At 46.2% G+C, this 27,010-nt stretch overlaps 2 protein-coding genes and 1 long non-coding RNA gene across 4 annotated transcripts in view; 1 reads left to right on the top strand and 2 right to left on the bottom strand.

Moving 5' to 3' along the window:
* The window catches only part of LOC139273549 (zinc finger protein 850-like), a 700,279-nt gene that overhangs the window by 236,169 nt on the left and 437,100 nt on the right, over positions 1 to 27,010 (bottom strand). The gene's annotated exons all lie outside the window — the stretch shown is intronic.
* Positions 1 to 27,010, top strand: part of LOC139273555 (uncharacterized) — a 50,176-nt gene that overhangs the window by 20,633 nt on the left and 2,533 nt on the right. The window contains exon 4 of one of the 2 annotated variants that reach the window (XR_011595185.1): positions 11,450 to 12,365. The exons of the other annotated variant lie outside the window; for it this stretch is intronic. This is a non-coding gene — a long non-coding RNA (uncharacterized lncRNA). Of the gene's footprint in view, positions 1 to 11,449; positions 12,366 to 27,010 lie in introns of those variants that run through there. 2 annotated transcript variants of the gene reach the window in all.
* Positions 4,471 to 7,097, bottom strand: LOC139272874 (zinc finger protein 664-like). Its single transcript, XM_070888980.1, has 3 exons — positions 7,030 to 7,097; positions 5,319 to 5,522; positions 4,471 to 4,819 (listed from the first exon to the last, which is right to left on the bottom strand). The coding sequence occupies exons 1-3, from the start codon at positions 7,095 to 7,097 to the stop codon at positions 4,570 to 4,572; spliced, it is 522 nt and encodes a 173-aa protein (XP_070745081.1). The 3' UTR covers positions 4,471 to 4,569.

Below are 27,010 nucleotides of genomic sequence, written 5' to 3'. Positions count from 1 at the left end.
TATTCAACATTCAGGAAAGATAGAATAAAAGGAAAAGGAGATGGGGTAGCATTGCTGGTTAAGGAGCAAATTAAGGCAATAGTTCGGAAGGACATTAGCTTGGATGATGTGGAATCTATATGGGTAGAGCTGCAGAATACCAAAGGACAAAAAACGTTAGTGGGAGTTGTGTACAGACCTCCAAACAGTAGTAGTGATGTTGGGGAGGGCATCAAACATGAAATTAGGGGTGCGTGCAATAAAGGTGCAGCAGTTATAATGGGTGACTTTAATATGCACATAGATTGGGTTAACCAAACTGGAAGCAATACGGTAGAGGAGGATTTCCTGGAGTGCATAAGGGATGGTTTTTTAGACCAATATGTCGAGGAACCAACTAGGGGGGAGGCCATCTTAGACTGGGTGTTGTGTAATGAGAGAGGATTAATTAGCAATCTCGTTGTGCGAGGCCCCTTGGGGAAGAGTGACCATAATATGGTGTAATTCTGCATTAGGATGGAGAATGAAACAGTTAATTCAGAGACCATGGTCCAGAACTTAAAGAAGGGTAACTTTGAAGGTATGAGGCGTGAATTGGCTAGGATAGATTGGCGAATGATACTGAAGGGGTTGACTGTGGATGGGCAATGGCAGACATTTAGAGACCGCATGGATGAACTACAACAATTGTACATTCCTATCTGTCGTAAAAATAAAAAAGGGAAGGTGGCTCAACCGTGGCTATCAAGGGAAATCAGGGATAGTATTAAAGCCAAGGAAGTGGCATACAAATTGGCCAGAAATAGCAGCGAACCTGGGGACTGGGAGAAATTTAGAACTCAGCAGAGGAGGACAAAGGGTTTGATTAGGACAGGGAAAATGGAGTACGAGAAGAAGCTTGCAGGGAACATTAAGGCGGATTGCAAAAGTTTCTATAGGTATGTAAAGAGAAAAAGGTTGGTGAAGACAAACGTAGGTCCCCTGCAGTCAGAATCAGGGGAAGTCATAACGGGGAACAAAGAAATGGCGGATCAATTGAACAAGTACTTTGGTTCGGTATTCACTAAGGAGGATACAAACAACCTTCCGGATATAAAAGGGGTCAGAGGGTCTAGTAAGGAAGAGGAACTGAGGGAAATCTTTATTAGTCGGGAAATTGTGTTGGGGAAATTGATGGGATTGAAGGCAGATAAATCCCCAGGGCCTGATGGCCTGCATCCTAGAGTACTTAAGGAGGTGGCCTTGGAAATAGCGGATGCATTGACAGTCATTTTCCAACATTCCATTGACTCTGGATCAGTTCCTATGGAGTGGAGGGTAGCCAATGTAACCCCACTTTTTAAAAAAGGAGGGAGAGAGAAAACAGGGAATTATAGACCGGTCAGCCTGACCTCAGTAGTGGGTAAAATGATGGAATCAATTATTAAGGATGTCATAGCAGTGCATCTGGAAAATGGTGACATGATAGGTCCAAGTCAGCATGGATTTGTGAAAGGGAAATCATGCTTGACAAATCTTCTGGAATTTTTTGAGGATGTTTCCAGTAAAGTGGACAAAGGAGAACCAGTTGATGTGGTATATTTGGACTTTCAGAAGGCTTTCGACAAGGTCCCACACAAGAGATTAATGTGCAAAGTTAAAGCACATGGGATTGGGGGTAGTGTGCTGACGTGGATTGAGAACTGGTTGTCAGACAGGAAGCAAAGAGTAGGAGTAAACGGGTACTTTTCAGAATGGCAGGCAGTGACTAGTGGAGTGCCGCAAGGTTCTGTGCTGGGGCCCCAGCTGTTTACATTGTACATTAATGATTTAGACGAGGGGATTAAATGCAGTATCTCCAAATTTGCGGATGATACTAAGTTGGGTGGCAGTGTGAGCTGCGAGGAGGATGCTATTAGGCTGCAGAGTGACTTGGATAGGTTAGGTGAGTGGGCAAATGCATGGCAGATGAAGTATAATGTGGATAAATGTGAGGTTATCCACTTTGGTGGTAAAAACAGAGAGACAGACTATTATCTGAATGGTGACAGATTAGGAAAAGGGAAGGTGCAACGAGACCTGGGTGTCATGGTACATCAGTCATTGAAGGTTGGCATGCAGGTACAGCAGGCGGTTAAGAAAGCAAATGGCATGTTGGCCTTCATAGCGAGGGGATTTGAATACAGGGGCAGGGAGGTGTTGCTACAGTTGTACAGGGCCTTGGTGAGGCCACACCTGGAGTATTGTGTACAGTTTTGGTCTCCTAACTTGAGGAAGGACATTCTTGCTATTGAGGGAGTGCAGCGAAGGTTCACCAGACTGATTCCCGGGATGGCGGGACTGACCTATCAAGAAAGATTGGATCAATTGGGCTTGTATTCACTGGAGTTCAGAAGAATGAGAGGGGACCTCATAGAAACGTTTAAAATTCTGACGGGTTTAGACAGGTTAGATGCAGAAAGAATGTTCCCAATGTTGGGGAAGTCCAGAACCAGGGGTCACAGTCTGAGGATAAGGGGTAAGCCATTTAGGACCGAGATGAGGAGAAACTTCTTCACCCAGAGAGTGGTGAACCTGTGGAATTCTCTACCACAGAAAGTAGTTGAGGCCAATTCACTAAATATATTCAAAAGGGAGTTAGATGAAGTCCTTACTACTCGGGGGATCAAGGGTTATGGCGAGAAAGCAGGAAGGGGGTACTGAAGTTTCATGTTCAGCCATGAACTCATTGAATGGCGGTGCAGGCTAGAAGGGCTGAATGGCCTGCTCCTGCACCTATTTTCTATGTTTCTATGTTTCAAAGAGTAGGAGTAAATGGGGACTTTTCAGAATGGCAGGCAGTGACTCGTGGGGTACCGCAAGGTTCTGTGCTGGGGCCCCAGCTGTTTACACTGTACATTAATGGTTTAGACGAGGGGATTAAATGTAGTATCTCCAAATTTGCGGACGACACTAAGTTGGGTGGCAGTGTGAGCTGCAAGGAGGATTCTGTGAGGCTGCAGAGCGACTTGGATAGGTTAGGTGAGTGGGCAAATGCATGGCAGATGAAGTATAATGTGGATAAATGTGAGGTTATCCACTTTGGTGGTAAAAACAGAGAGACAGACTATTATCTGAATGGTGACAGATTAGGAAAAGGGGAGGTGCAAAGAGACCTGGGTGTCATGGTACATCAGTCATTGAAGGTTGGCATGCAGGTACAGCAGGCGGTTAAGAAAGCAAATGGCATGTTGGCCTTCATAGCGAGGGGATTTGAGTACAAGGGCAGGGAGGTGTTGCTACAATTGTACAGGGCCTTGGTGAGGCCACACCTGGAGTATTGTGTACAGTTTTGGTCTCCTAACCTGAGGAAGGACATTCTTGCTATTGAGGGAGTGCAGCGAAGGTTCACCAGACTGATTCCCGGGATGGCGGGACTGACCTATCAAGAAAGATTGGATCAACTGGGCTTGTATTCACTGGAGTTCAGAAGAATGAGAGGGGACCTCATAGAAACGTTTAAAATTCTGACGGGGTTAGACAGGTTAGATGCAGGAAGAATGTTCCCAATGTTGGGGAAGTCCAGAACCAGGGGACACAGTCTAAGGATAAGGGGGAAGCCATTTAGGACCGAGATGAGGAGGAATTTCTTCACCCAGAGAGTGGTGAACCTGTGGAATTCTCTACCACAGAAAGTTGTTGAGGCCAATTCACTAAATATATTCAAAAAGGAGTTAGATGAAGTCCTTACTACTAGGGGAATCAAGGGGTATGGTGAGAAATCAGGAATGGGGTACTGAAGTTGCATGTTCAGCCATGAACTCATTGAATGGCGGTGCAGGCTAGAAGGGCCGAATGGCCTACTCCTGCACCTATTTTCTATGTTTCTATGTTTTGGTCGTCTAGTCTGAGGAAGGACGTTCTTGCTATTGAGGGAGTGCAGTGAAGGTTCACCAGACTGATTCCAGGGATGGCTTGGCTGTCAGAGGAGGAGAGACTGGATCAATTGGGCCTTTATTCACTGGAGTTTAGAAGGATGAGAGGGGATCTCATAGAAACGTATAAGATTCTGACGGGACTGGACAAGATAGATGCGTAAGAATGTTCCCGATGTTGGGGAAGTCCAGAACCAGGGAACATAGTCTTAGGATAAGGGGTAGGCCATTTAGGACTGAGATGAGGAGAAACTTCTTCACTCAGCGAGTTGTTTCCTGTGGAATTCCCTGCCACAGAGAGTTGTTGATGCCAGTTCATTGGATATATTCAAGAGAGAGTTAGATATGGCCTTTGCAGTTAAGGGGATCAAGAGGTATGGAGAGAAAGCAGGAAAGGGATAGTGAAGGAATGATCAGTCATGATCTTATTGAATGGCGGTGCAGGCTCGAAGGGCCAAATTGCCTACTGCACCTATTTTCTATGTTTAAGTCCTCAATCAGCTCGTCTTATCATTTGCGATATCAAGGACAAGGCACACGGTGTTTAAAAGAAAGCTGATATATTTGACATTTACAGAATATCAAACTATAGCCCAGTTATTGGGTTATTAACCTCGGCAGAAACAAACTTCCAACTGCCAGAATGAACATGGTTCAGTAACAGATGTGATTTAACAGCAGATTCCAGCCCCTGCAGTCAATTGTGAACTCGCTGGCGTCTCAGGAGGTCAGATGACACAATGAATCTCTTCCCACAAACTGAGCAAGAGAATGGCCTCTCCCCAGTGTGAACTCGCTTGTTGTGTACCAGCAGGTCGGATGACCGAGTGAATCCCTTCCCACATTTGGAGCAAGTAAACGGTCTTTCCCCAGTGTGAACTCGCTGGTGTTTCAGGAGGACGGATGACAGAGCGAATCCCTTCCTACATTCTGAGCAGGTGAACGGCCTGTCCTCAGTGTGAACTTGCTTGTTGTGTGCCAGCAGTTTGTGGAGGACAGAGTCAATCTCTTTCCACACTCAGAACGGGTGAACGGCCTCTCCACAGTGTAAATTAAATGGTGTTTCTGGAGACTGGCTAGCGCAGTGAATCCCTTTCCACAGACGGAGCAGGTGACCGGCTTCTCCCCGGTGTGACTGCGTCGATGAATCTCCAGCTCATTCTGGTAATTGAAGCCCTTCCTACATTCCCCACATTTCCACGCTTTCCTCGTTTATGCGCCAGTAGGTTGGATGACCGACTGAATCACTTCTCTCACACGGAGAAGGTGAATGATCTCTCCCCGGTGTGAGCTCGCTGGTGTTTCAGCAAGCTGGATGAATCAGTGAAACCCTTTCCACACTCGGAGCAAGTGAACAGCCTCTCCCCGGTGTGAACTTGCTTGTTGTGTGCCAGCAGGTTGGATGACTGAGTAAATCCCTTCCCACATTTTGAGCAAATGAACAGCCTCTCCCCGGTGTGAGCTCGCTGGTGATTCAGGAGGCCGGATGAATGAGTGAATCCCTTCCCACAGACGGAGCAGGTGAACGGCCTCTCCCCGGTGTGACTGCGTCGATGAATCTCCAGCTCATTCTGGTAATTGAAGCCCTTCCTACATTCCCCACATTTCCATGCTTTCTCCGTGGTGCGGGTGTCCTTTTGTCTCTCCAACCTCGTTCACACACACAATACGTGTACGGTTTCTCCTCGTTGTCAATGGTGCGATGTTTTTTCAGGCTGTGTAACTGGTTAAAGCCTTTCTACAGTCAGTGCACTGGAACACTCTCACTCGGGTGTGTGTCTCAGTGCTTTTCCAGTCACACTGATGTTTGTTGAAATCCTTTTCCACAGACAGAACAAACAAACATTTCTCCTTCCACATTCAAAGGCCGATAATATTCAGGTCCTGATGAATTGAGTGACTCTGTCAGATCTTGATATGATGTTTGGTTTGAGTTTCCCATCTAAAAATCCTCTCCTTCTAAAACACTGTAAAAGGAGTATACAAAAGTCATCACTAAGTACAGGATAGAAATACAGAACAGACAATTCTCGTTTCTATACAATGTGCCTTCACATGCCCGGGATAATTTAAAACAAAACATATATTGTTAATCACTTTCAGCTAGGAACTTAGCGTGTGCCTCACAGCATCTCTCTCATCTTTGATGTGCGAATAGAGCATCACGCCTGCAAACTAAGTTTTAAATTTAAATTCACTCAGCAAATGTATTTAATAGAAGATGAACATGTAAACAGATCACGGCCTAATACTCCAGCTCTATATTCACAGGAGGAAGTCTGTTATCTTAACTCAAGTGGACAAAATAAAGATCCCAAATGTAAGAGTCCCTCTAACGCTTTGATAAAACCTTTCAAATCGTGCCCGGTTTCTTGTTACAGAATTCCCCCTCCCTGGTCAAAAACAACTAATTGGAAATTTACAACCAATTATTTCACTTTCAGAGTTTCAAGCTGACCAGATTCTTCTCTGAGAATCTCCAAAGAGACTATTTGATTTAAACACAGCTCGCCCCTCCTTTAAACCCAGGATTAGAGTTACTGGGAATTTGAATACCTGACCACAAAAATTTTAAAGGGCTTATCAGTGAATTATTCTTCTCTCCTGTGACCGATGAATCTTGTAACCCCGAAGCTGAATTTCCACTTCCGTGCACCGGATTCCAAACCTGGGACTGCACATGGGCATTCTAACCCTGGGACTAAACATGGGGATTCGAACCGAGGACTATACATGGGGATTCTAACCCTGGGACTGTACATGGGGAGTCTAACCCTGGGAGTATACAAGGGGACCCAGCTCTGGGGCTCTTCTGTTAGAATTGTGTGGGATGTAAACCATAAGCTGGGCACTTACCAACGCCTTCTGGACAGATGGTGAGAAATACGGTGTGGGGAGAGTGGGAATGAAATAAATGAGGCAACGATTTCAGTCCTGGGCACTGGAGCCCCGCCCACTCATTGTTGCCGTGCGCTGTTACGCCATGAAGTGAGCGGGCTGCACTCTGAACTTTCCCGCCTTCCTGCACAAAGATGGTGGTTAATCATGGCCTGTTACAGGGAGAAAAAAGCCATCGCTGCACACGCAGAAGTTTCGGGTTATTACTCGGGGCTTGCGGCCTACACCAGTTGTTTATGAAGCCTCCCCGCCCACTTGCCGATCGATGATCCCCTGCGCCCCGCTGATTCTCACCCGGTGCAGACTCCGGCTCCAGCCTGAGCTCATCTCAGCGTCCGTGTGTCTCCAGTGCTCGCTTTGCGCATGCTCAGCTCACACTGCCCGGGAGATTGACACCAGCTCCAGACCAATAGGAAGAGCGGGGGCGGGGCTGGAGGACCGGGCGGGCAGTTGGTACTCCAACCAATTGGAGTGAGTGAGAGGCGGGGCATGGATCTCCCTCACTGAGCATGCGTGGCTGCAGAAGGCGAACGTTGGTCAAAGAGACGCTTCGGGAAGGTGGTAGGAGATTGTGGGCGCGGGGGAGGTTGTAGACCCACGGGTGGGCCGGGGAGCTTAATAAACACCTGGAGTAGGCTTCAGGCATAGAATAAGAGTCCGCAGGCCCCGTGTTTGCCCCGCGGTGACAGGCCCGGGTCAACGGGATCACTGGCTGCCATCTTGCACAAGGCGGGGTCACGACACATGCGCGGCCACCTTGGGCAGGAACAATGAGTGGGCGAGGCTTCGAGGTCACAGTGCTCGCGAGACGGAGCAACCTGGGCAACAGGCGCATCATCACCTCACAGCGGTAACCTGGGCAACAGGCTCTTCATCACCTCATAGCGGTAACCCGGGCAACAGGGTCTTCATCACCTCACAGCAGTAACCTGGGCAACAGGCTCTTCATCACCTCACAGCGGTAACCTGGGCAACAGGCTCTTCATCACCTCAACAGTAACCTCTATTTATATTGCATCTTTAATGTAATAAAATATCCAAAGGCACTTCACAGGAGTGTGAAAGAGAATAATTTGTCACCGAGGCGAAGAGATTTAGAATCATAGAATCACAGAAATTTACAGCATGGAAGGAGGCCATTTCGGCCCATCGCGTCTGCGCCAGCCGACAAACCGCTATCCAGGTTAATCCCACTTTCCAGCTCTTGGTCCATAGCCCTGTAGGTTATGGCACTTCAAGTGCAGATCCAAGTTCTTTTCAAATATTATGATGGTTTCTGCCTCTACCACCCTTTCAGGCAGTGAGTTCCAGACTCCCACCAAATTCTGGGTGAAGAAATTTGCCCTCGAAACCTCCTACCTGCAGAGTGAGGGAGTTTGAGTTTTGGGCCTAGGCAGAAGGCAGGACCACCGATGGTTTAAGTTTTTATAATTAGGGATCCTCAAGAGGGCAGAATTTGAGGAGATCAGATAAATGGGGAGATGTGGGCTTATGAGGCTGAAGGAGATTACAGAGATAGGGAGGGGCGAGCCCATGGAGGTATATGTAAACAAGGATGAGAATTTTGAAATTGAGGTGTTGCAAAATGGAGCCAGTGTAGGTCAGCGAGCACAGGGGTGATGGATGAATTAGGACATGGGCTGCCGACTTTTGGATGACCTCAGGATAACGTAGGGTAGATTGTGGGAGGCCAGCCAGGAGTTTGTTGGAGTAGTCAAGTCTCGAGGTAACAAAGGCCTGCTTGAGGGCTTCTGCAGTAGATGAGCTGAGGCAAGGGCGGAGGCGAGCAATGTTATGAGGGTGGAAATAGCCGATTTTAATTAAGGTGCAGATATGTGCTCGGAAGCCCATTTCAGGGTCAAATATGACACCAAGTTTGCGAACAGTCTGGTTCAGCCTCAGACAGATGCTAGAGGGAGGGATGGAGTTGGTGGCTAGAGACCGGAGTTTGTGACGGGGAAATTTCTGCTCACCTGGTACTGGATGTCGTACAAGCAGTCTGACAAATTAGAGACTGTGGAGGGGTCAAGAGAAGTGGTGGTGAGGTAGAGCTGAATGTCGTTAGAATCATAGAATGGTTACAGCACAGAAAGAGGCCATTCAGCCCATCAAACCGTTGCCGGCTTTCTGCAAGAGCACCTCAGCTAGTCCCACTCACTTGCCTTTGCCCCCTAGACCTACAGATTTCTCTCCTTCAGGTACTTATCCAACTCCCTTTTGACTTGGCCTCCACCACTCCTTCAGGCCGTGCATTCCAGATCCTAACTACTTGCTCTGGTTCTTGACCCTTCCGCCAATGGGAACAGTTTCTCTCTATCTACTGTGTCCAGACCCCGCATGATTTTGAACACCTCTATTAAATCTGCTCTGCACTAAGGAGAACAACCCCAGCTTCTTAGTTTATCCACATTACTGAATCCTTGGAATCATTCCCGTAAATCTTTTCTGCACCCTCTCTTAGGCCTTCACATCGCTCCTAAAGTGCGGTGCCCAGAATTGGACACACTACTCCAGTTGAGGCCGAACCAGTCTTTTATACAGGTTGATCATAATTTCCACGCTTTTGTACTCTGTACCTCTATTCATGAAGCCTAGGATCCCGTAAGCTTTTTGAACTGCTTTCATAACCTGTCCTGCCACCTTCAATGATTTGTGCACATAAACCGTTAGATCTCTCAGATGTATTCTCGACCTGACATCTGTCATACGCATTATTTTTCTGCTTCATCCTACTCCCGGGCCATCTGTGATGTTTGTGGCCTAGAGGAGTCCATGGGCCATGTATATATTCAGTATGAGAAGTTGCAGCCCCTCGATAGTTACCTGAAGGGGCTGCTCCTTAACTCTTGGTTACACTTTAGCTCTGTGCTCCTAATCTTTGGTCGTCTGGTGCGGAGTGAGGGTGGGTAAGGCGAAGGTTCTTCTCCTGGGCCTGGCTAAAACAGCAACTTGTAGGTCCAGGATGGGCGGGGCCCGGGGGTGGGTCACTCTGGCTGCCTGCCTCACTTCCACGGTCAAGAAAGGAGGGAGAGAGAAAACGGGGAACTATGGGCCAGTTAGCCTGACATCAGTCATTGGGAAAATGCTGGAATCCATTTCTACAGAAGTGGTAACAGGGCATTTAGAAAAACATGGTCTGGTTGTGCAGAGTTAACATGATTTTATGGAAGGGAAATCGTGTTGAACAAATTTATTACCTTTTTTGAGAATGTAACTAGCAGGGTGGATGAAGGGGAACCAGTGGATGTAATATTGCAGGATTTCCAAAATGCATTTGATGCGCCACATGGAGTTGGCGGTAATATATTAGCATGGATAGAGGATTGTTTTCTGTCCGTTAACCAGAGAGTAGGGATAAACGGGTTATTATCCGGCTGGCCGGCTGTAACTAGTGGGGTGCTAGTGCTTTGGCCTCAGCTATTTACAATCTATATTAAAGACTTGAATGAAGGGATCAAGTACAGTGTATCCGAGTTTGCTGACGATACAAAGCCAGGTGGGAAAGTACGCTGTGAGGAGGATGCAAAGAGCCTGCAAAGGGATATGGACAGATTCAGTGAGTGGGCAATAAGGTGGCAGATGGAATATAATATGGGGAAATGTGAGGTTATTCACTTTGGTAGGAAGAATAGAAAAACAGAATATTTTTAAAAAGTGAAAAACTAATAAATGTCAGTGTTCAGAGAGATTTAGGTGTCCTTGTACAGGAAACACAGCGAGCTGGCATGCAGGTACAACAAGCAATTCGGAAGGCATGTTGGCCTTTATTGCAAGGTGGTTGGAGTACAACAGTAAAGAAGTCTTGCTACAACTGTAAAAGGCCTTGGTGAGACCACACCTGCAGTAGTGTGCACAGTGTTGGGGTCCTTATCTGAGGAGTGCAATGAAAGTTCACCAGATTGATTCCCGGGATGGGGGTATTGTCCTAATAGGAGAGATTGAGCAGAATGGGCCCATACTCTCTGGAGTTTAGAAGAATAAGAGGGGATCTCATTGAAAGATGTAAAATTCTGAGGGGCATTGACAGGGTAGATGCTGAGAGGTTCTTTCCCCTGGCTGGAGAATCTAGGAATAGGGCCCACAGTCTCAGGATAAGGGGGTTGGCCATTATAAGACTGAGATGAGGAGGAATTTATTTACTCAGAGGGTTGTAAATCTTTGAAATTCTCCACCCCAAAGGACTGTGGGTGCTGAAGTATTGAGTATATTCAAGACTGAGATAGATAGTTTGTTGGACTCTAGGGAATCAAGGGATATGGAGATAGGGCAGGAAGGTGGAGCTGAGTTTGAAGATCAACCATGATATTGAATGGTGGAGCAGGCTCGAGGGGCCGTATGGCCTATTCCTGCACCTAATTCTTGTGGTCTTTTGCCTTGTCGGTGCCCGGATGGCCCTGGAGAGGGAGCATGTGGTGTGCACTGGTTCCTTGATGCTTTCCGCGACGGTGGCACCTCGGGTTACGGAGTGTCTCATACACACTGGAAACAACATTCTGGTTCAGTTGGGAAGGTGCCCTTTGCTTTTTTTTGTTGCTTATTTTGGCTTCTCTTAGTTTGATTGGATCACACATTTGTGGGAACAAGAGAGGAAAGAATATTCCATAGAAGCTGGAATTGTCTGTTTAGATTTTCTACCTACCCTGAACTTACATTGATGACTTTTGTAAACTCTTTTACAGCGTATTAGAAGGGGAGGATATACAGACGGGAAACTCAAACCAAACGTCACATCAAGATCTGACAGAGTCACTCGATTCATCGTTACCTGAATATCACTGGCCTTTGAATGTGGAAGGAGAAATGTTTGTCTGTTCTGTCTGTGGGAAAAGATATCAAACATCAGTGTGACTGGAAAAGCACCGAGACACACATACCCGAGTGAGAGTGTTTCAGTGCACTGCCTGAGGAAAGAGCTTTAGCCAGTTACACAGCCGTAAAAAACATTGCACCATTCACAGCGAGGAGAAACCGTACACGTGTTGTGTGTGTGGACGAGCCTTCAACTGATCGTTCAACCTGGCGAGACACAAGGACACCCGCACCACGGAGAAACGATGGAAATGTGAGGACTGTGGAAATGGACTCCGTTCCCCGTCCCTGCTGGAAATTCATCGACGCAGTCACACCGGGGAGAGGCCGTTCACCTGCCCCGTGTGTGGGAAGGGATTCACTATTTCTTCCCAGCTGAAGACACACCAGCGAGTTCCTTTTAAATGTCCGGACTGCGGGAAGTGCTTTAAAAGCTCCGGGGAGCTGAGGCGCCATAAACTTGTTCACTCTGACGAGAGGCCGTTCACCAGCTCCGTGTGTGGGAAGGGATTCACTTGTTCAGCGAATCTACTGTCACACCAACTTGTTCACTCTGATGAGAGAGCTTTTAAATGTTCTGACTGAGAGAAGAGCTTTAAAACCAAAATTGATCTGCTGAAACACCAGCGAGTACACACTGGGGAGAGGCTGTTTACCTGCTCCATGTGTGGGAAGGGATTCACTCAGTTATCCCAGCTCACTACACACCTCCTATTCATACCAGTAAGAGGCCTTTTAAATGTTCTAACTGTGAGAAGAGCTTTAAAAGCAGAAATAGTCTGATGAGACACCAATCCTTCCACACAGGGGAGAGGACGTTCACCTGCTCTGTATGTGGGAAGGGATTCACTCAGTCATGCAATCTCACTACACACCAAGTTGTTCACACCAATAAGAGGCTTTTTAAATGTTCTGACTGTGAGAAGAGCTTTAAAAGCAGAAATCAGCTGATGATGCACCAACGCACTCACACTGGGGAGAGGCCGTTCACCTGCTCAGAGTGTGGGAAGAGATTCACTCGTTCATCCTGCCTCACTGCACACCAAGTTGTTCACTCTGATAAGAGACCATATAAATGTTCGGACTGTGAGAAGAGCTTTAAAACCAAAATGGAGCTGATGATACACCAACGTATCCACACAGGGGAGAGACTATTCATCTGTGTATGTGGAAAGCGATTCACTCAGTCATCCAACCTCACTGTACACCAGCTTGTTCACACCAATAAGAGACCATTTAAATGTTCTGACTGTGAGAAGAGCTTTAAAATCAGAAATCATCTGATGATGCACCAATGCACCCACACTGGGGAGAGGCCGTTCACCTGCTCTGTGTGTGGGAAGGGATTCTCTGATCCATCCAACCGGCTGAAACACCAGCAAGTTCACATGTGACTGCAGGGTTGGATTCTGCTGTTAATCACATCGGGACTGAACCGTGTTCATTCTGACAATTGGGCTTTGTTTCCCCTATAAATTGGCTGGAGTTTAATTTTCTGGCTATCTGACAAATAATCAGCTTTGTTCCAACACACAGTTTGTCGATTCCTTGATTTCTCCAAGATAAGAGGAGGCTAATTGTTGTCCTGTTACCAACTGTTCCTTTTTTTTGGAACTTTTCTCCTCCATTTAACAAAGACCTGTCCTTATGTAGCACCTCACATGACCTCAGGATGTCCCAAAGTGCTTTACAGCCAATGAAGTACAACAACATCAAAGTACATTTGAAGTGTATTCACTGTTGTAGTATCGGAAATGCAGCAGATGATTTGTGCACAGCAAGCTGCCATGAAAGCAATGGCCAGATAATCTGTTTGAGTGATATTGGTTGAGGGCTGATGGAGCCTCGGTTGAACGCCTCATCTTAAAGATGGCAACACTAACAGTGCAGCAATCCTGTGCTGTACCTGTCCTGGGATTGCTTGATGGGACAGTGTGGAGGGAGCTTTACTCTGTATCTAACCCATGCTGTACTTGCCCTGGGAGTGTTTGATGGGACAGTGTAGAGGAAGCTTTACTCTGTATGTAACCCATGCTGTACCTGACTGGAGAGTGTTTCAGGCAGACATTACATGCTCAGAATACCTCATTTCCCCGGCACTGACATCCATAACCTCGATGAGAACAAAATTTAACCCAAAGATAAGAGAAACCCATCAGCTTCTCCATGGACACAGATCCAGGGGGACAGTGAGTGTCCTGAACATTGTTGTACAGTGTGCTCGATAGTTCCTCCTTGGGTCTGTGCCTTTTGCTGATGATTTATTGTTATAGCGGAAAGATTTTCCCCTCGGGCAGCGGCACCTGTAGCATAAGGTTTAGAACTAAATATGTAACTCTAATATTAAATGTGTGCATAAAAATGGCTGCCCGTGAAGCCTCAAGGGATTTCTGTTAGCTGAAAGAGACCGTATTCCTGGAAACTGATAACTGTTGTTTCTGTGAGAAGAGCTTTAAAATCACAAATCATGATGATGCACCAATGCACTCACACTGGAGAGAGGCCGTTCACCTGCTCTGTGTGTGGGAGGGGATTCTCTGATCCATCCAACCGGCTGAAACACCAGCAAGTTCACATGTGACTGCAGGGTTGGATTCTGCTGTTAATCACATCGGGACTGAACCTTGTTCATTCTGACAATTGGGCTTTGTTTCCCCTATAAATTGGCCGGAATTTAATTAACACAGGAATAACAAGCAAGCTTTGCAGATGTCTCTAATCAGCCAGGCCTCAGACAAAATGTTCTGGGTCATGTTAGGACAATACAACTCTGTAACAGGACTAAGATAAGGAGGCTACCCAAAGACAGCACCCACGGACAGTAAGATATGGGGGGCCTGGACCATGTCACAAGATACATAAGTAATTCCTAGCAACACATGAGCCACTTTATGTTTAGAGACTAACTCTATCTATTGGTCTAAATGAATCTATATGTAATCTATAATCAATATGATTGGATAGTGTCCGGCCGAAATGGGCTGATGTAACTGTAGTAAACCATAGTAAACTGTTGTAAAACATAAAAATCCATGAAATCTTTTGTTCGGTGGAGAGAGGTACCTGGACCCACCAGTTCCTTCATCTCCCCGCCGGCGTAATAAACCGTTTTGATGTATGGACCGACTCTGAGTGACGAGTGATTCTTGGAAGAGTACATTCGCGCTAACAATTTGAATTTGATGCCCTCGAGTTACTGACTCACCGACTGGTGGAAATAGTTTTTCCTCCTTTACCTGATCATATTTTGACCACCTCCCTCAGATCTCCAATTCCCCTTTGTTCTAATGAAAAGAGCCCCAGTTTCTCCAATCTCCCCTGATAACTAAAGGCTCTCTTCCCTGGTATCATCTCGGTGAATCTCTCTGCACCCTCTCCATGGCCTTGACATCCTTCCTGGTGTAAGATCCCCAAAACCTGACACAATATTCGAACTGCAGCCTAACCAATAATTTGTGCAGGTTTACATGACCTCTGCCCTTTTGTACTCCACACCCCTATTTATAAAACCAAGGATCCCATGTGCCTTACAACCACTTTATCAACTTGTCCTCCTACTTTTAAAGGTTTGTGTATCTGAAGCCCTTGTAGGTTTTAGAGATATTAACATAACATGGCTAAAATACATTGACATAAACTGGCTGATATAATGTGTATCATGGGAAAGAGAAGTTTAGTCTGAGTTAGAATCTCAAACAATCGATTCACTGCAGACAGGTCACCATGGCAACACTGATAAGACATTCCATTCACTGAACCCACTGTTGGAATCTGTAATCAGATCAGGGGAAAGAACAGGGTTTGTCTGTTAGTAACCACAATGTAAGCTCAAACCAGAGTAACACAATAGGTTAGATTATAATGTGTGATGTTTAGACCTATAATTGTGAAATTAAGAAATAACAACTAACAGCAGGCAGGGGAGTTTAGGGACAATGAGAAAATTACTGAAGAAAATTAACTGCTGTGAACCAGGGAAAGTGTCCTTGTAAATCACAGATTAGAGAAATTCCAGGGGAGGGCAGCAGCAGCCAAATTCATGGCACCATGGGTGGCTCTGCTGCACAGGAGGGCAGGACAAAGAGTGGGAGAGCTATAGTGATAGGGGAATCAATTGTAAGGGGAATAGATAGACGTTTCTGCGGCTGCAACCGAGACTCCAGGATGGTATGTTGCCTCCCTGGTGCAAGGGTCAAGGATTCTCGGAGCGGGTGCAGGGCATTCTGAAAAGGGAGGGTGAACAGCCAGTTGTCGTGGGGCATATAGGTACCAACGATATAGGTAAAAAATGGGATGAGGTCTTACAAGACGAATTTAGGGAGCTAGGAGCTAAATTAAAAAGTAGGACCTCAAAAGTAGTAATCTCAGGATTGCTACCAGTGCCACGTGCTGGTCAGAGTAGGAATCGCAGGATAGCTCAGATGAATACGTGGCTTGAGGAGTGGTGCAGCAGGGGGGGGATTCAAATTCCTGGGACATTGGAATCGGTTCTGGGGGAGGTGGGACCAGTACAAACCAGACAGTCTGCACCTGGGCAAGACCGGAACCAATGTCCTAGGTGGAGTGTTTGCTAGTGCTGTTAAGGAGGGGTTAAACTAATATGGCAGGGGGGTGGGAACCTATGCAGGGAGACAGAGGGAAGTAGAATGCGGGCAGAAGCAAAAGATAGAAAGAAGAAAAGTCAAAGCGGAGGGCAGAGAAACATAAGGCAAAAAGGGCCACATTACAGCAAAATTCTAAAGAGGCAAAGTGTGGTATAAAGACAAGCCTGAAGGCTCTGTGCCTCAATGTGAGGAGTATTCAGAATAAGGTGGACAAATTAACTGCGCAGATAGCAGTTAACGGGTATGATGTAATTGACATTTCGGAGACATGGCTCCAGGGTGACCAAGCCTGGGAACTCAACATCCAGGGGTATTCAACATTTAGGAAATATAGACAGAAAGGAAAAGGAGGTGGGGTGGCATAGTTGGTTAAAGAGGAAATGAATGCAATAGTAAGAAAAGACATTAGCTTGGATGATGTGCAATCAGTATAGGTGGAGCTGTGGAATACCAAGGGGCAGAAAATGCTAGTGGGAGTTGTGTACAGACCACCAAACAGTAGTACTAAGGTTGGGGACAGCATCAAAGAAGAAATAAGGGATGCATGCAATAAAGGTACAACAGTTATGGATGACTTTAATCTACATATTGATTGGGCTAACCAAACTGGTAGCAATGTGGTGGAGGAGGATGTCCTCGAGTGTATTAGGGATGGTTTTCCAGACCAATATGTCGAGGAACCAACCAGGAAGCTGGCCATTCTAGACTGGGTGATGTGTAATGAGAAAGGACTAATTAGTTGTGCGAGACCCGTTAGGGAAGAGTGACCATAACATGGTAGAATTCTTTATTAGGATGGAGAGTGACACAGTTAATTCAAAAACTAGGGTCCTGAACTTAAGGAAAGGTAACTTCGATGGTTTGAGGCATGAATTGACTAGAGTAGACTGGCAAATGATACTTAAAGAGTTGACGGTGGATAGGCAATGGCAAACATTTAAAGATCACATGGATGAACTTCAGCAATTGTACATCCCTGTCTGGAGTAAAAATAAAACGGGGAAGGTGGCTCAACCGTGGCTAACAAGGGAAATTAAGGATGGTATTAAATCCAAGGAAGAGGCATATAAATTGGCCAGAAAAAGCAGCAAACTTGAGGACTGGGAGAAATTTAGAATTTAGCAGAGGGGGAAAACAGAGTATGAGAAGAAGCTTGCCGGGAACATAAAAACTGACTGCAAAAGCTTCTATAGATATGTGAAGAGAAAAAGATTAGTGAAGACAAATATAGGTCCCTTGCAGTCGGATTCAGGTGAAGTTATAATGGGGAACAAAGAAATGGCAGACCAGTTGAACAAAAACTTTGGTTCTGTCTTCACGAAGGAAGACACAAATAACCTTCCGAAAGTACTAGGGAACCGAGGATCTAGTGAGAAGGAGGAACAGAGGGACATCGTTATTAGGCGAGAAATTGATGGGATTGAAGGCTGATAAATCCCCGGGGCCTGATAGTCTGCCAGAGTACTTAAGGAAGTGGCCCTAGAAATAGTGGATGCATTGGTGATCATTTTCCAACAGTCTATCGACTCTGGATCAGTTCCTATTGACTGGAGGGTAGCTAATGTAACACCACTTTTTAAAAAGGGAGGGAGAGAGAAAGGAGGTAATTATCGGCTGGTTAGCCTGACATCAGTGGTCGGGAAAATTTGGAATCAATTATTAAGGATGAAATAGCAGCGCATTTGGAAAGCAGTGACAGGATCGGTCCAAGTCAGCATGGATTTATGAAAGGGAAATCATGCTTGACGAATCTTCTGGAATTTTTTAGAGGATGTAACTAGCAGAGTGGGCAAGGGAAAACCAGTGGATGTGGTGTATTTGGACTTTCAAAAGGCTTTTGACAAGGTCCCACACAAGAGATTGGTGTTCAAAATCAAAGCACATGGTATTGGGGGTAACATAGAAAAAACATAGAAACATAGAAAATAGGTGCAGGAGCAGGTCATTCAGCCCTTCTAGCCTGCACCACCATTCAATGAGTTCATGGCTGAACATGAAACTTCAGTACCCGCTTCCTGCTTTCTCGCCATAACCCTTGATCCCCCGAGTAGTAAGGACTTCATCTAACTCCCCTTTTGAATATATTTAGTGAATTGGCCTCAACTACTTTCTGTGGTAGAGAATTCCACAGGTTCACCACTCTCTGGGTGAAGAAGTTTCTCCTCATCTCGGTCCTAAATGGCTTACCCCATATCCTCAGACTGTGACCCCTGGTTCTGGACTTCCCCAACATTGGGAACATTCTTCCTGCATCTAACCTGTCTAAACCCGTCAGAATTTTAAACGTTTCCATGAGGTCCCCTCTCATTCTTCTGAACTCCAGTGAATACAAGCCCAGTTGATCCAGTCTTTCTTGATAGGTCAGTCCCACCATCCCGGGAATCAGTCTGGTGAATCTTCGCTGCACTCCCTCAATAGCAAGAATGTCCTTCCTCAAGTTAGGAGACCAAAACTGTACACAATACTCCAGGCGTGGCCTCACCAAGGCCCTGTACAACTGTAGCAACACCTCCCTGCCCCTGTACTCAAATCCCCTCGTACTGTCGTGGATAGAGAACTGGTTGGTAAACAGGAAGCAGAAAGTCGGGATAAACGGGTCCTTTTCAGAATGGCAGGCAGTGACTCGTGGAGTGCCGCAGGGCTCAGTGTTGGGACCCCAGCTCTTTACAAGATACATTAATGATTTAGATGAAGGAATTGAGTGTAATATCTCCAAGTTTGCGGATGACACTAAACTGGGTGGCGGTGTGAGCTGTGAGGAGGACGCTAAGAGGCTGCAGGTTGACTTGGACAGGTTAGGTGAGTGGGCAAATGCATGGCAGATGCAGTATAATGTGGATAAATGTGAGGTTATCCACTTTGGGGGCAAAAACGCGAAGACAGAATATTATCTGAATGGTGGCAGATTAGGAAAAGGGGAGTTGCAACGAGACCTGGTGTCAATGGTTCATCAGTCATTGAAAGTTGGCATACAGGTTCAGCAGGCGGTAAAGAAGGCAAATGTTATGTTGGTCTTCGTAGCTAGGGGATTGCTTCTTAGAACAGTATGTTACAGAACCTATAAGAGAGCAAGCTATCTTAGATCTGGTCCTGTATAATGAGACAGGAATAATAAACGATCTCCTAGTAAAAGATCCTCTCGGAATGAGTGATCACAGTATGGTTGAATTTGTAATACAGATTGAGGGTGAGGAAGTAGTGTCTCAAACGAGCGTACTATGCTTAAACAAAGGGGACTACAGTGGGATGAGGGCAGAGTTGGCTAAAGTACACTAGGAACACAATTGAGGAACAGTGGAGGACTTTTAAGGAGCTCTTTCATAGTGCTCAACAAAAATATATTCCAGTGAAAAAGAAGGGCGATAAGAGAAGGGATAACCAGCCGTGGATAACCAAGGAAATAAAGGAGGGTATCAAATTACAAACCAATGCGTATAAGGTGGCCAAGGTTAGTGGGAAACTAGAAGATGGGGAAAATTTTAAACGACAGCAAAGAATAACTAAGAAAGCAATAAAGAAAGGAAAGATAGATTAGGAAAGTAAACTTGCACAAAACATAAAAACAGATAGTAAAAGCTTTTACCGATGTATAAAACGGAGAAGAGTGACTAAAGTAAATGTTGGTCACTTAGAAGATGAGAAGGGGGATTTAATAATGGGAAATGTGGAAATGGCTGAGACCTTAAACAATTATTTTGCTTCAGTCTTCACAGTGGAAGACACAAAAACCATACCAAAAATTGCTGGTCATGGGAATGTGGGAAGGGAGGACCTTGAGATAATCACTATCACTAGGGGCTAGTGCTGGACAGGCTAATGGGACTCAGGGCAGACAAGTCCCCTGGTCCTGATGAAATGCATCCCAGGGTATTAGAAGAGATGGCAGAAGTTACAGCAGATGCATTCGTTATAATCTACCAAAATTCTGTGGACTCTGGGGAGTTACCAGCGGATTGGAAAGCAGCTAATGTAACGCCTCTGTTTAAAAAAAGGGGGCAGACAAAAGGCAGGTTAACTATAGACCGATTAGTTTAACATCTGTAGTGGGGAAAATGCTTGAAGCTATCATTAAGGACATCCAGATAGGAATAGTGCAATCAAGCAGACGCAACATGAATTCATGAAGGGGAAATCATGTTTAATTAATTTACTGGAATTCTTTGAGGATATAACGAGCATGGTGGATAGAGGTGTACCGAGGGATGTGGTGTATTTAGATTTCCAAAAGGCATTCGATAAGGTACCACACAAAAGGTTACTGCAGAAGATAAAGGTACGCGGAGTCAGAGGAAATGTATTAGCATGGATCGAGAATTGGCTGGCTAACAGAAAGCAGAGAGTCGAAATAAATGGGTCCTTTTCGGGTTGGAAATCGGTGGTTAATGGTGTGCCACAGGGATCAGTGCTGGGACCACAACTGTTTACAATATACATAGATGACCTGGAAGAGGGGACAGAGTGTAGTGTAACAAAATTTGCAGATGACACAAAGATTAGTGGGAAAGCGGGTTGTGTAGAGGACACAGAGAGACTGCAAAGAGATTTAGATAGGTTAAGTGAATGGGCTAAGGTTTGGCAGATGGAATACAATGTCAGAAAATGTGAGGTCATCCACCTTGGGAAAAAAAACAGTAAAAGGGAATATTATTTGAATGGGGAGAAATTACAACATGCTGCGGTGCAGAGGGACCTTGTACATGAACTCTTTTAGGAAAGTACTTTTTCTTTAAGTGTAATCACTGTTGTAATGTAGGAAATGCACAGCAAGCTCCCACAGCAATATGACAATAACAAGATAATTTGACAGTACCGCACTGGAGTGTCAGCGTGGATTTTTGTGCTCAGGTCTCTGGAGTGGGACTTGAACCTGCAACCTTCTGACTCAGAGGTGAGAGTGCTGCCCAATGAGCCACAGACTAACTCCTTGTACATGAATCCCAAAGAGTTAGTTTGCAGGTGCAACAGGAAGGCGAATGGAATGTTGGCCTTGATTGCGAGAGGGATGGAGTACAAAAGCAGGGAGGTCCCTGCTACAACTGTACAGGGTATTGGTGAGGCCGCACCTGGAGTACTGCGTGCAGTTTTGGTCACCTTACTTAAGGAAGGACATACTAGCTTTGGAGGAGGTGAGACGATTCATAGGCTGATTCTGGAGATGAGGGGGTTACCTTATGATAATAGATTGAGTAGACTGGGTCTTTACTCATTGGAGTTCAGAAGGATGAGGGGTGATCTTATAGAAACATTTAAAATAATGAAAGGAATAGACAAGATAGAGGCAGAGAGGTTGTTTCCACTGGTTGGCAAGACTAGAACTGGGGGACACAGCCTCAAAATACGGGGGAGCCAATTTAAAACCGAGTTGAGAAGGAATTTCTTCTCCCAGAGGGTTGTAAATCTGTGGAATTCTCTGCCCAAGGAAGCAGTTGAAGCTAGCTCATTGAATGTATTCAAATTACAGATAGATACATTTTTAACCAATAAGGGAATTAAGGGTTATGGGGAGCAGGTGGGTAAGTGGAGCTGAGTCCACGGCCAGATCAGCCATGATCTTGTTGAATGGCGGAGCAGGCTCGAGGAGCTAGATGGCCTACTCCTGTTCCTAATTCTTATGTTCTTATGTTCTATGATTTGCGTATAGGAGCAGGGAGGTCTTACTGCAGTTGTACAGGGCCTTAGTGAGGCCTCACCTGGAATATTGTGTTCAATTTTGGTCTCCTAATCTGAGGAAGGATATTCTTGCTATTGAGGGAGTGCAGCGAAGGTTCACCAGACTGATTCCCGGGATGGCCGGACTGACATATGAGGAGAGACTGGATCAACTGGGCCTTTACACTTTAGAGTTTAGAAGGATGAGAGGGGATCTCGTAGAAACATAAAAGATTCTGACGGGACTGGACAGGTTAAATGCAGGTAGATGGTTCCCGATGTTGGGGAAGTCCAGAACTAGGGGACACAGTCTTAGGATAATGGGTAAGCCATTTAGGACTGAGATGAGGAGAAACTTCTTCACTCAGAGAGTTGTTAACCTGTGGAATTCCCTGCCGCAGAGAGTCGTTGATGCCAGTTCATTGGATATATTCAAGAGGGAATTAGATATGGCCCTTATGGTTAAAGGGATTAAGGGGTATGGAGAGAAAGCACGAAAGGGGTACTGAGGGAATGATCAGCCATGATCTTATCGAATGATGGTGCAGGCTCGAAGGGCTGAATGGCCTACTCCTGCACCTATTTTCTATGTTTCTATGTTTCCAGGTGTCTTTTCCCAGCTTCCTGCCCAAACCCAGCAGAGAAGACAAAGAAGAGTCGGTGCCAGAGGTGGATCACTGCAGGATATAAAAGTGAGGGGAGACTGATGTAAGGGGATGTCGGGACTGGAGACACCGGAGATCAAGCTCAGGGCACCCGAGGTTCCTTCCAGCAGGCTGACCCCGTGTCATTTACTGTGGACACGCGGGACTTGCATGTTTACTCTGATGTGGTAGAGAACAGAGAATCTGCTCAAATTATATTTCTTAAGATATTAAAGTTGCTAATAATAATCATTGAATATATATAAGGTGGAGATAGACAGAGTTTTGAAAGATAAAGGAGTCAAGGGTTATGGGGACTGGGTAGGGAAGTGGAGTTGAGGCCAGGATCAGATCAGCCATGATCTTATTGAATGGTGGAGCAGGCTCGAGGAGCCAGATGGCCTACTCCTGCTCCTATTTCTTATGTCTGTGTGTTAATAAGATAAGGAATTAGCTAGAATCTTACAACCCTAAATCTCTCTGCTCCTCTACTCCATTGAAAATTTTACCATTTAATGTATATTTCCTCCCTTTTTCTTCCTCCCAAAATCTATCACAGCACATTTCTCTGCATTAAATTTAATTTCACATCTGCCTGCCCCAATTACTAACCTTTGTATTGACACAATGAAGATCCTCTTCACAGTTGGCCATGGGCCCTTTATGGCGTACCCTGGAGATCTTGATCGTGTGCCCCATATACCCAAGTCCAGATTATTTCTCTGTATTGAGAAGAGCATTGGTCACACTGACCCTGGGGACACCACTGTTTACATCCCTCCAGTCTGAAGAACATCCATTAACCACTACTCTCTGTTTTCTGCCCTTTATCCAACTTCCTCTCCACGTGGCCCCACTCCCTTCAATACTGTGAGCCTTAATTTGATCAACAAGCTTCCTGTCCGGCACCTTAACAAACTCCTTTTGACAATCCATCTACACAACATCCACTGTATTTTCTTTCTCACTGCACTGTGTTATTTCCTGAAACCCTGCTGTCTGTCCTGGCTGAATACATTTCACAAACAAATGCTGCAATATTTGCTCCACCCTACAGGGTTCCATCTGTTTAAAGCCACAACCAGAAAGGTCCCGTTTCCTCCTGGAGTTTGAGAGAAAACACTCCAAATTATTCACCTCCCCACAACTACCCGCCAGTTTAAGACACAAACTGTAGGACAACCGGGATGTGCTGAGAAATCTCCAGCGAGTCAGGGAGCGTCTGTAAATGTAGGAGAAATGGGGATTGGTCAGGGAGTGTCCGTAAATGGAGGAGAAATGGGGACTGGTCAGGGAGCGTCTGTAAATGGAGAAATAGGGACTGGTCAGGGAGCGTCTGTAAATGGAGAAATGGGGACTGGTCAGGGAGTGTCTGTAAATGGAGAAATGGGGACTGGTCAGGGAGTGTCTGTAAATGGAGGAGAAATGGGGACTGGTCAGGGAGTGTCCGTAAATGGAGGAGAAATGGGGACTGGTCAGGGAGCGTCTGTAAATGGAGAAATAGGGACTGGTCAGGGAGCGTCTGTAAATGGAGAAATGGGGACTGGTCAGGGAGTGTCTGTAAATGGAGAAATGGGGACTGGTCAGGGAGTGTGTAAATGGAGAAATGGGGACTGGTCAGGGAGTGTCTGTAAATGTAGGAGAAATGGGGATTGGTCAGGGAGTGTCCGTAAATGGAGGAGAAATGGGGACTGGTCAGGGAGCGTCTGTAAATGGAGAAATAGGGACTGGTCAGGGAGCGTCTGTAAATGGAGAAATGGGGACTGGTCAGGGAGTGTCTGTAAATGGAGAAATGGGGACTGGTCAGGGAGTGTCTGTAAATGGAGGAGAAATGGGGACTGGTCAGGGAGTGTCTGTAAATGGACGAGAAATGGGGATTGGTCAGGGAGTGTCTGTAAATGGAGGAGAAATGGGGACTGGTCAGGGAGTGTCTGTAAATGGAGGAGAAATGGGGACTGGTCAGGGAGCGTCTGTAAATGGAGGAGAAATGGGGACTGGTCAGGGAGTGTCCGTAAATGGAGGAGAAATGGGGACTGGTCAGGGAGCGTCTGTAAATGGAGAAATAGGGACTGGTCAGGGAGCGTCTGTAAATGGAGAAATGGAGACTGGTCAGGGAGTGTCTGTAAATGGAGAAATGGGGACTGGTCAGGGAGTGTGTAAATGGAGAAATGGGGACTGGTCAGGGAGTGTCTGTAAATGTAGGAAAAATGGGGATTGGTCAGGGAGTGTCCGTAAATGGAGGAGAAATGGGGACTGGTCAGGGAGCGTCTGTAAATGGAGAAATAGGGACTGGTCAGGGAGCGTCTGTAAATGGAGAAATGGGGACTGGTCAGGGAGTGTCTGTAAATGGAGAAATGGGGACTGGTCAGGGAGTGTCTGTAAATGGAGGAGAAATGGGGACTGGTCAGGGAGTGTCTGTAAATGGAGGAGAAATGGGGACTGGTCAGGGAATGTCTGTAAATGGAGAAATGGGGACTGGTCAGGGAACGTCTGTAAATGGAGGAGAAATGGGGACTGGTCAGGGAACGTCTGTAAATGGAGGAGAACTGGGGACTGGTCAGGGAACGTCTGTAAATGGAGAAAGGGGGACTGGTTAGGGAACGTCTGTAAATGGAGGAGAAATGGGGACTGGTCAGGAAGTGTCTGTAAATGGAGAAATGGGGACTGGTCAGGGAGTGTCTGTAAATGGAGGAGAAATGGGGACTGGTCAGGGAGTGTCTGTAAATGGACGAGAAATGGGGATTGGTCAGGGAGTGTCTGTAAATGGACGAGAAATGGGGACTGGTCAGGGAGTGTCTGTAAATGGAGGAGAAATGGGGACTGGTCAGGGAGCGTCTGTAAATGGAGGAGAAATGGGACTGGTCAGGGAGCGTCTGTAAATGGAGAAATGGGGACTGGTCAGGGAGTGTCTGTAAATGGAGGAGAAATGTGGACTGGTCAGGGAATGTCTGTAAATGGAGAAATGGGGACTGGTCAGGGAATGTCTGTAAATTTAGGAGAAATGGGGACTGGTCAGGGAGTGTCTGTAAATGGAGAAATAGGGAATGGTCAGGGAGTGTCTGTAAATGGAGGAGAAATGGGGACTGGTCAGGGAGTGTCTGTAAATGGAGGAGAAATGGGGACTGGTCAGGGAGTATCTGTAAATAGAGGAGAATTGGGGACTGGTCAGGGAGTGTCTGTAAATGGAGAAATGGGGACTGGTCAGGGAGTGTCTGTAAATGGAGGAGAAATGGGAACTGGTCAGGGAATGTCTGTAAATGGAGGAGAAATGGGGACTGGTCAGGGATTGTCTGTAAATGGAGAAAGGGGGACTGGTTAGGGAACGTCTGTAAATGGAGGAGAAATGGGGACTGGTCAGGAAGTGTCTGTAAATGGAGAAATGGGGACTGGTCAGGGAGTGTCTATAAATGGAGAAATGGGGACTGGTCAGGGAGCGTCTGTAAATTGAGGAGCAATGGGGACTGGTCAGGGAGCGTCTGTAAATGGAGGAGAAATGGGGACTGGTCAGGGAGCGTCTGTAAATGGAGGAGAAATGGGACAGGTCAGGGAGCGTCTGTAAATGGAGAAATGGGGACTGGTCAGGGAGCGTCTGTAAATGGAGGAGAAATGTGGACTGGTCAGGGAATGTCTGTAAATGGAGAAATGGGGACTGGTCAGGGAATGTCTGTAAATTTAGGAGAAATGGGGACTGGTCAGGGAGTGTCTGTAAATGGAGAAATAGGGACTGGTCAGGGAGTGTCTGTAAATGGAGGAGAAATGGGGACTGGTCAGGGAGTGTCTGTAAATGGAGGAGAAATGGGGACTGGTCAGCGAGTGTCTGTAAATAGAGGAGAAATAGGGACTGGTCAGAAAGTGTCTGTAAATGGAGAAATGGGGACTGGTCAGGGAGTGTCTGTAAATGGAGGAGAAATGGGAACTGGTCAGGGAATTTCTGTAAATGGAGGAGAAATGGGGACTGGTCAGGGATTGTCTGTAAATGGAGAAAGGGGGACTGGTTAGGGAACGTCTGTAAATGGAGGAGAAATGGGGACTGGTCAGGAAGTGTCTGTAAATGGAGAAATGGGGACTGGTCAAGGATTGTCTGTAAATGGAGAAATGGGGACTGGTCAGGGAGCGTCTGTAAATTGAGGAGCAATGGGGACTGGTCAGGGAGCATCTGTAAATTGAGGAGAAATAGGGACTGGTCAGGGAGCATCTGTAAATGTAGGAGAAATGGGGACTGGTCAGGGAGTGTCTGTAAATAGAGAAATGGGGACTGGTCAGGGAGTGTCTGTAAATGTAGGAGAAATGGGGACTGGTCAGGGAGTGTCTTTAAATGGAGGAGAAATGGGGACTGGTCAGGGAGCGTCTGTAAATGGAGAAATGGGGACTGGTCAGAGAGCGTCTGTAAATGGAGAAATGGGGACTTGGCAGGGAGCGTCTGTAAATGGAGAAATAGGGACTGATCAGGAAGCGTCTGCAAATGGAGAAATGGGGACTAGTCAGGGAGCGTCTGCAAATGGAGAAATGGGGACTGGTCAGGGAACGTCTGTAA

This window comes from Pristiophorus japonicus, chromosome 9 (assembly GCF_044704955.1).
Source record: "Pristiophorus japonicus isolate sPriJap1 chromosome 9, sPriJap1.hap1, whole genome shotgun sequence".
NCBI lineage: Eukaryota > Metazoa > Chordata > Chondrichthyes > Pristiophoridae > Pristiophorus > Pristiophorus japonicus.
The sequence above is the reverse complement of the archived record's forward strand: the minus strand, read 5'-3'. Positions and strand labels throughout refer to the sequence as shown.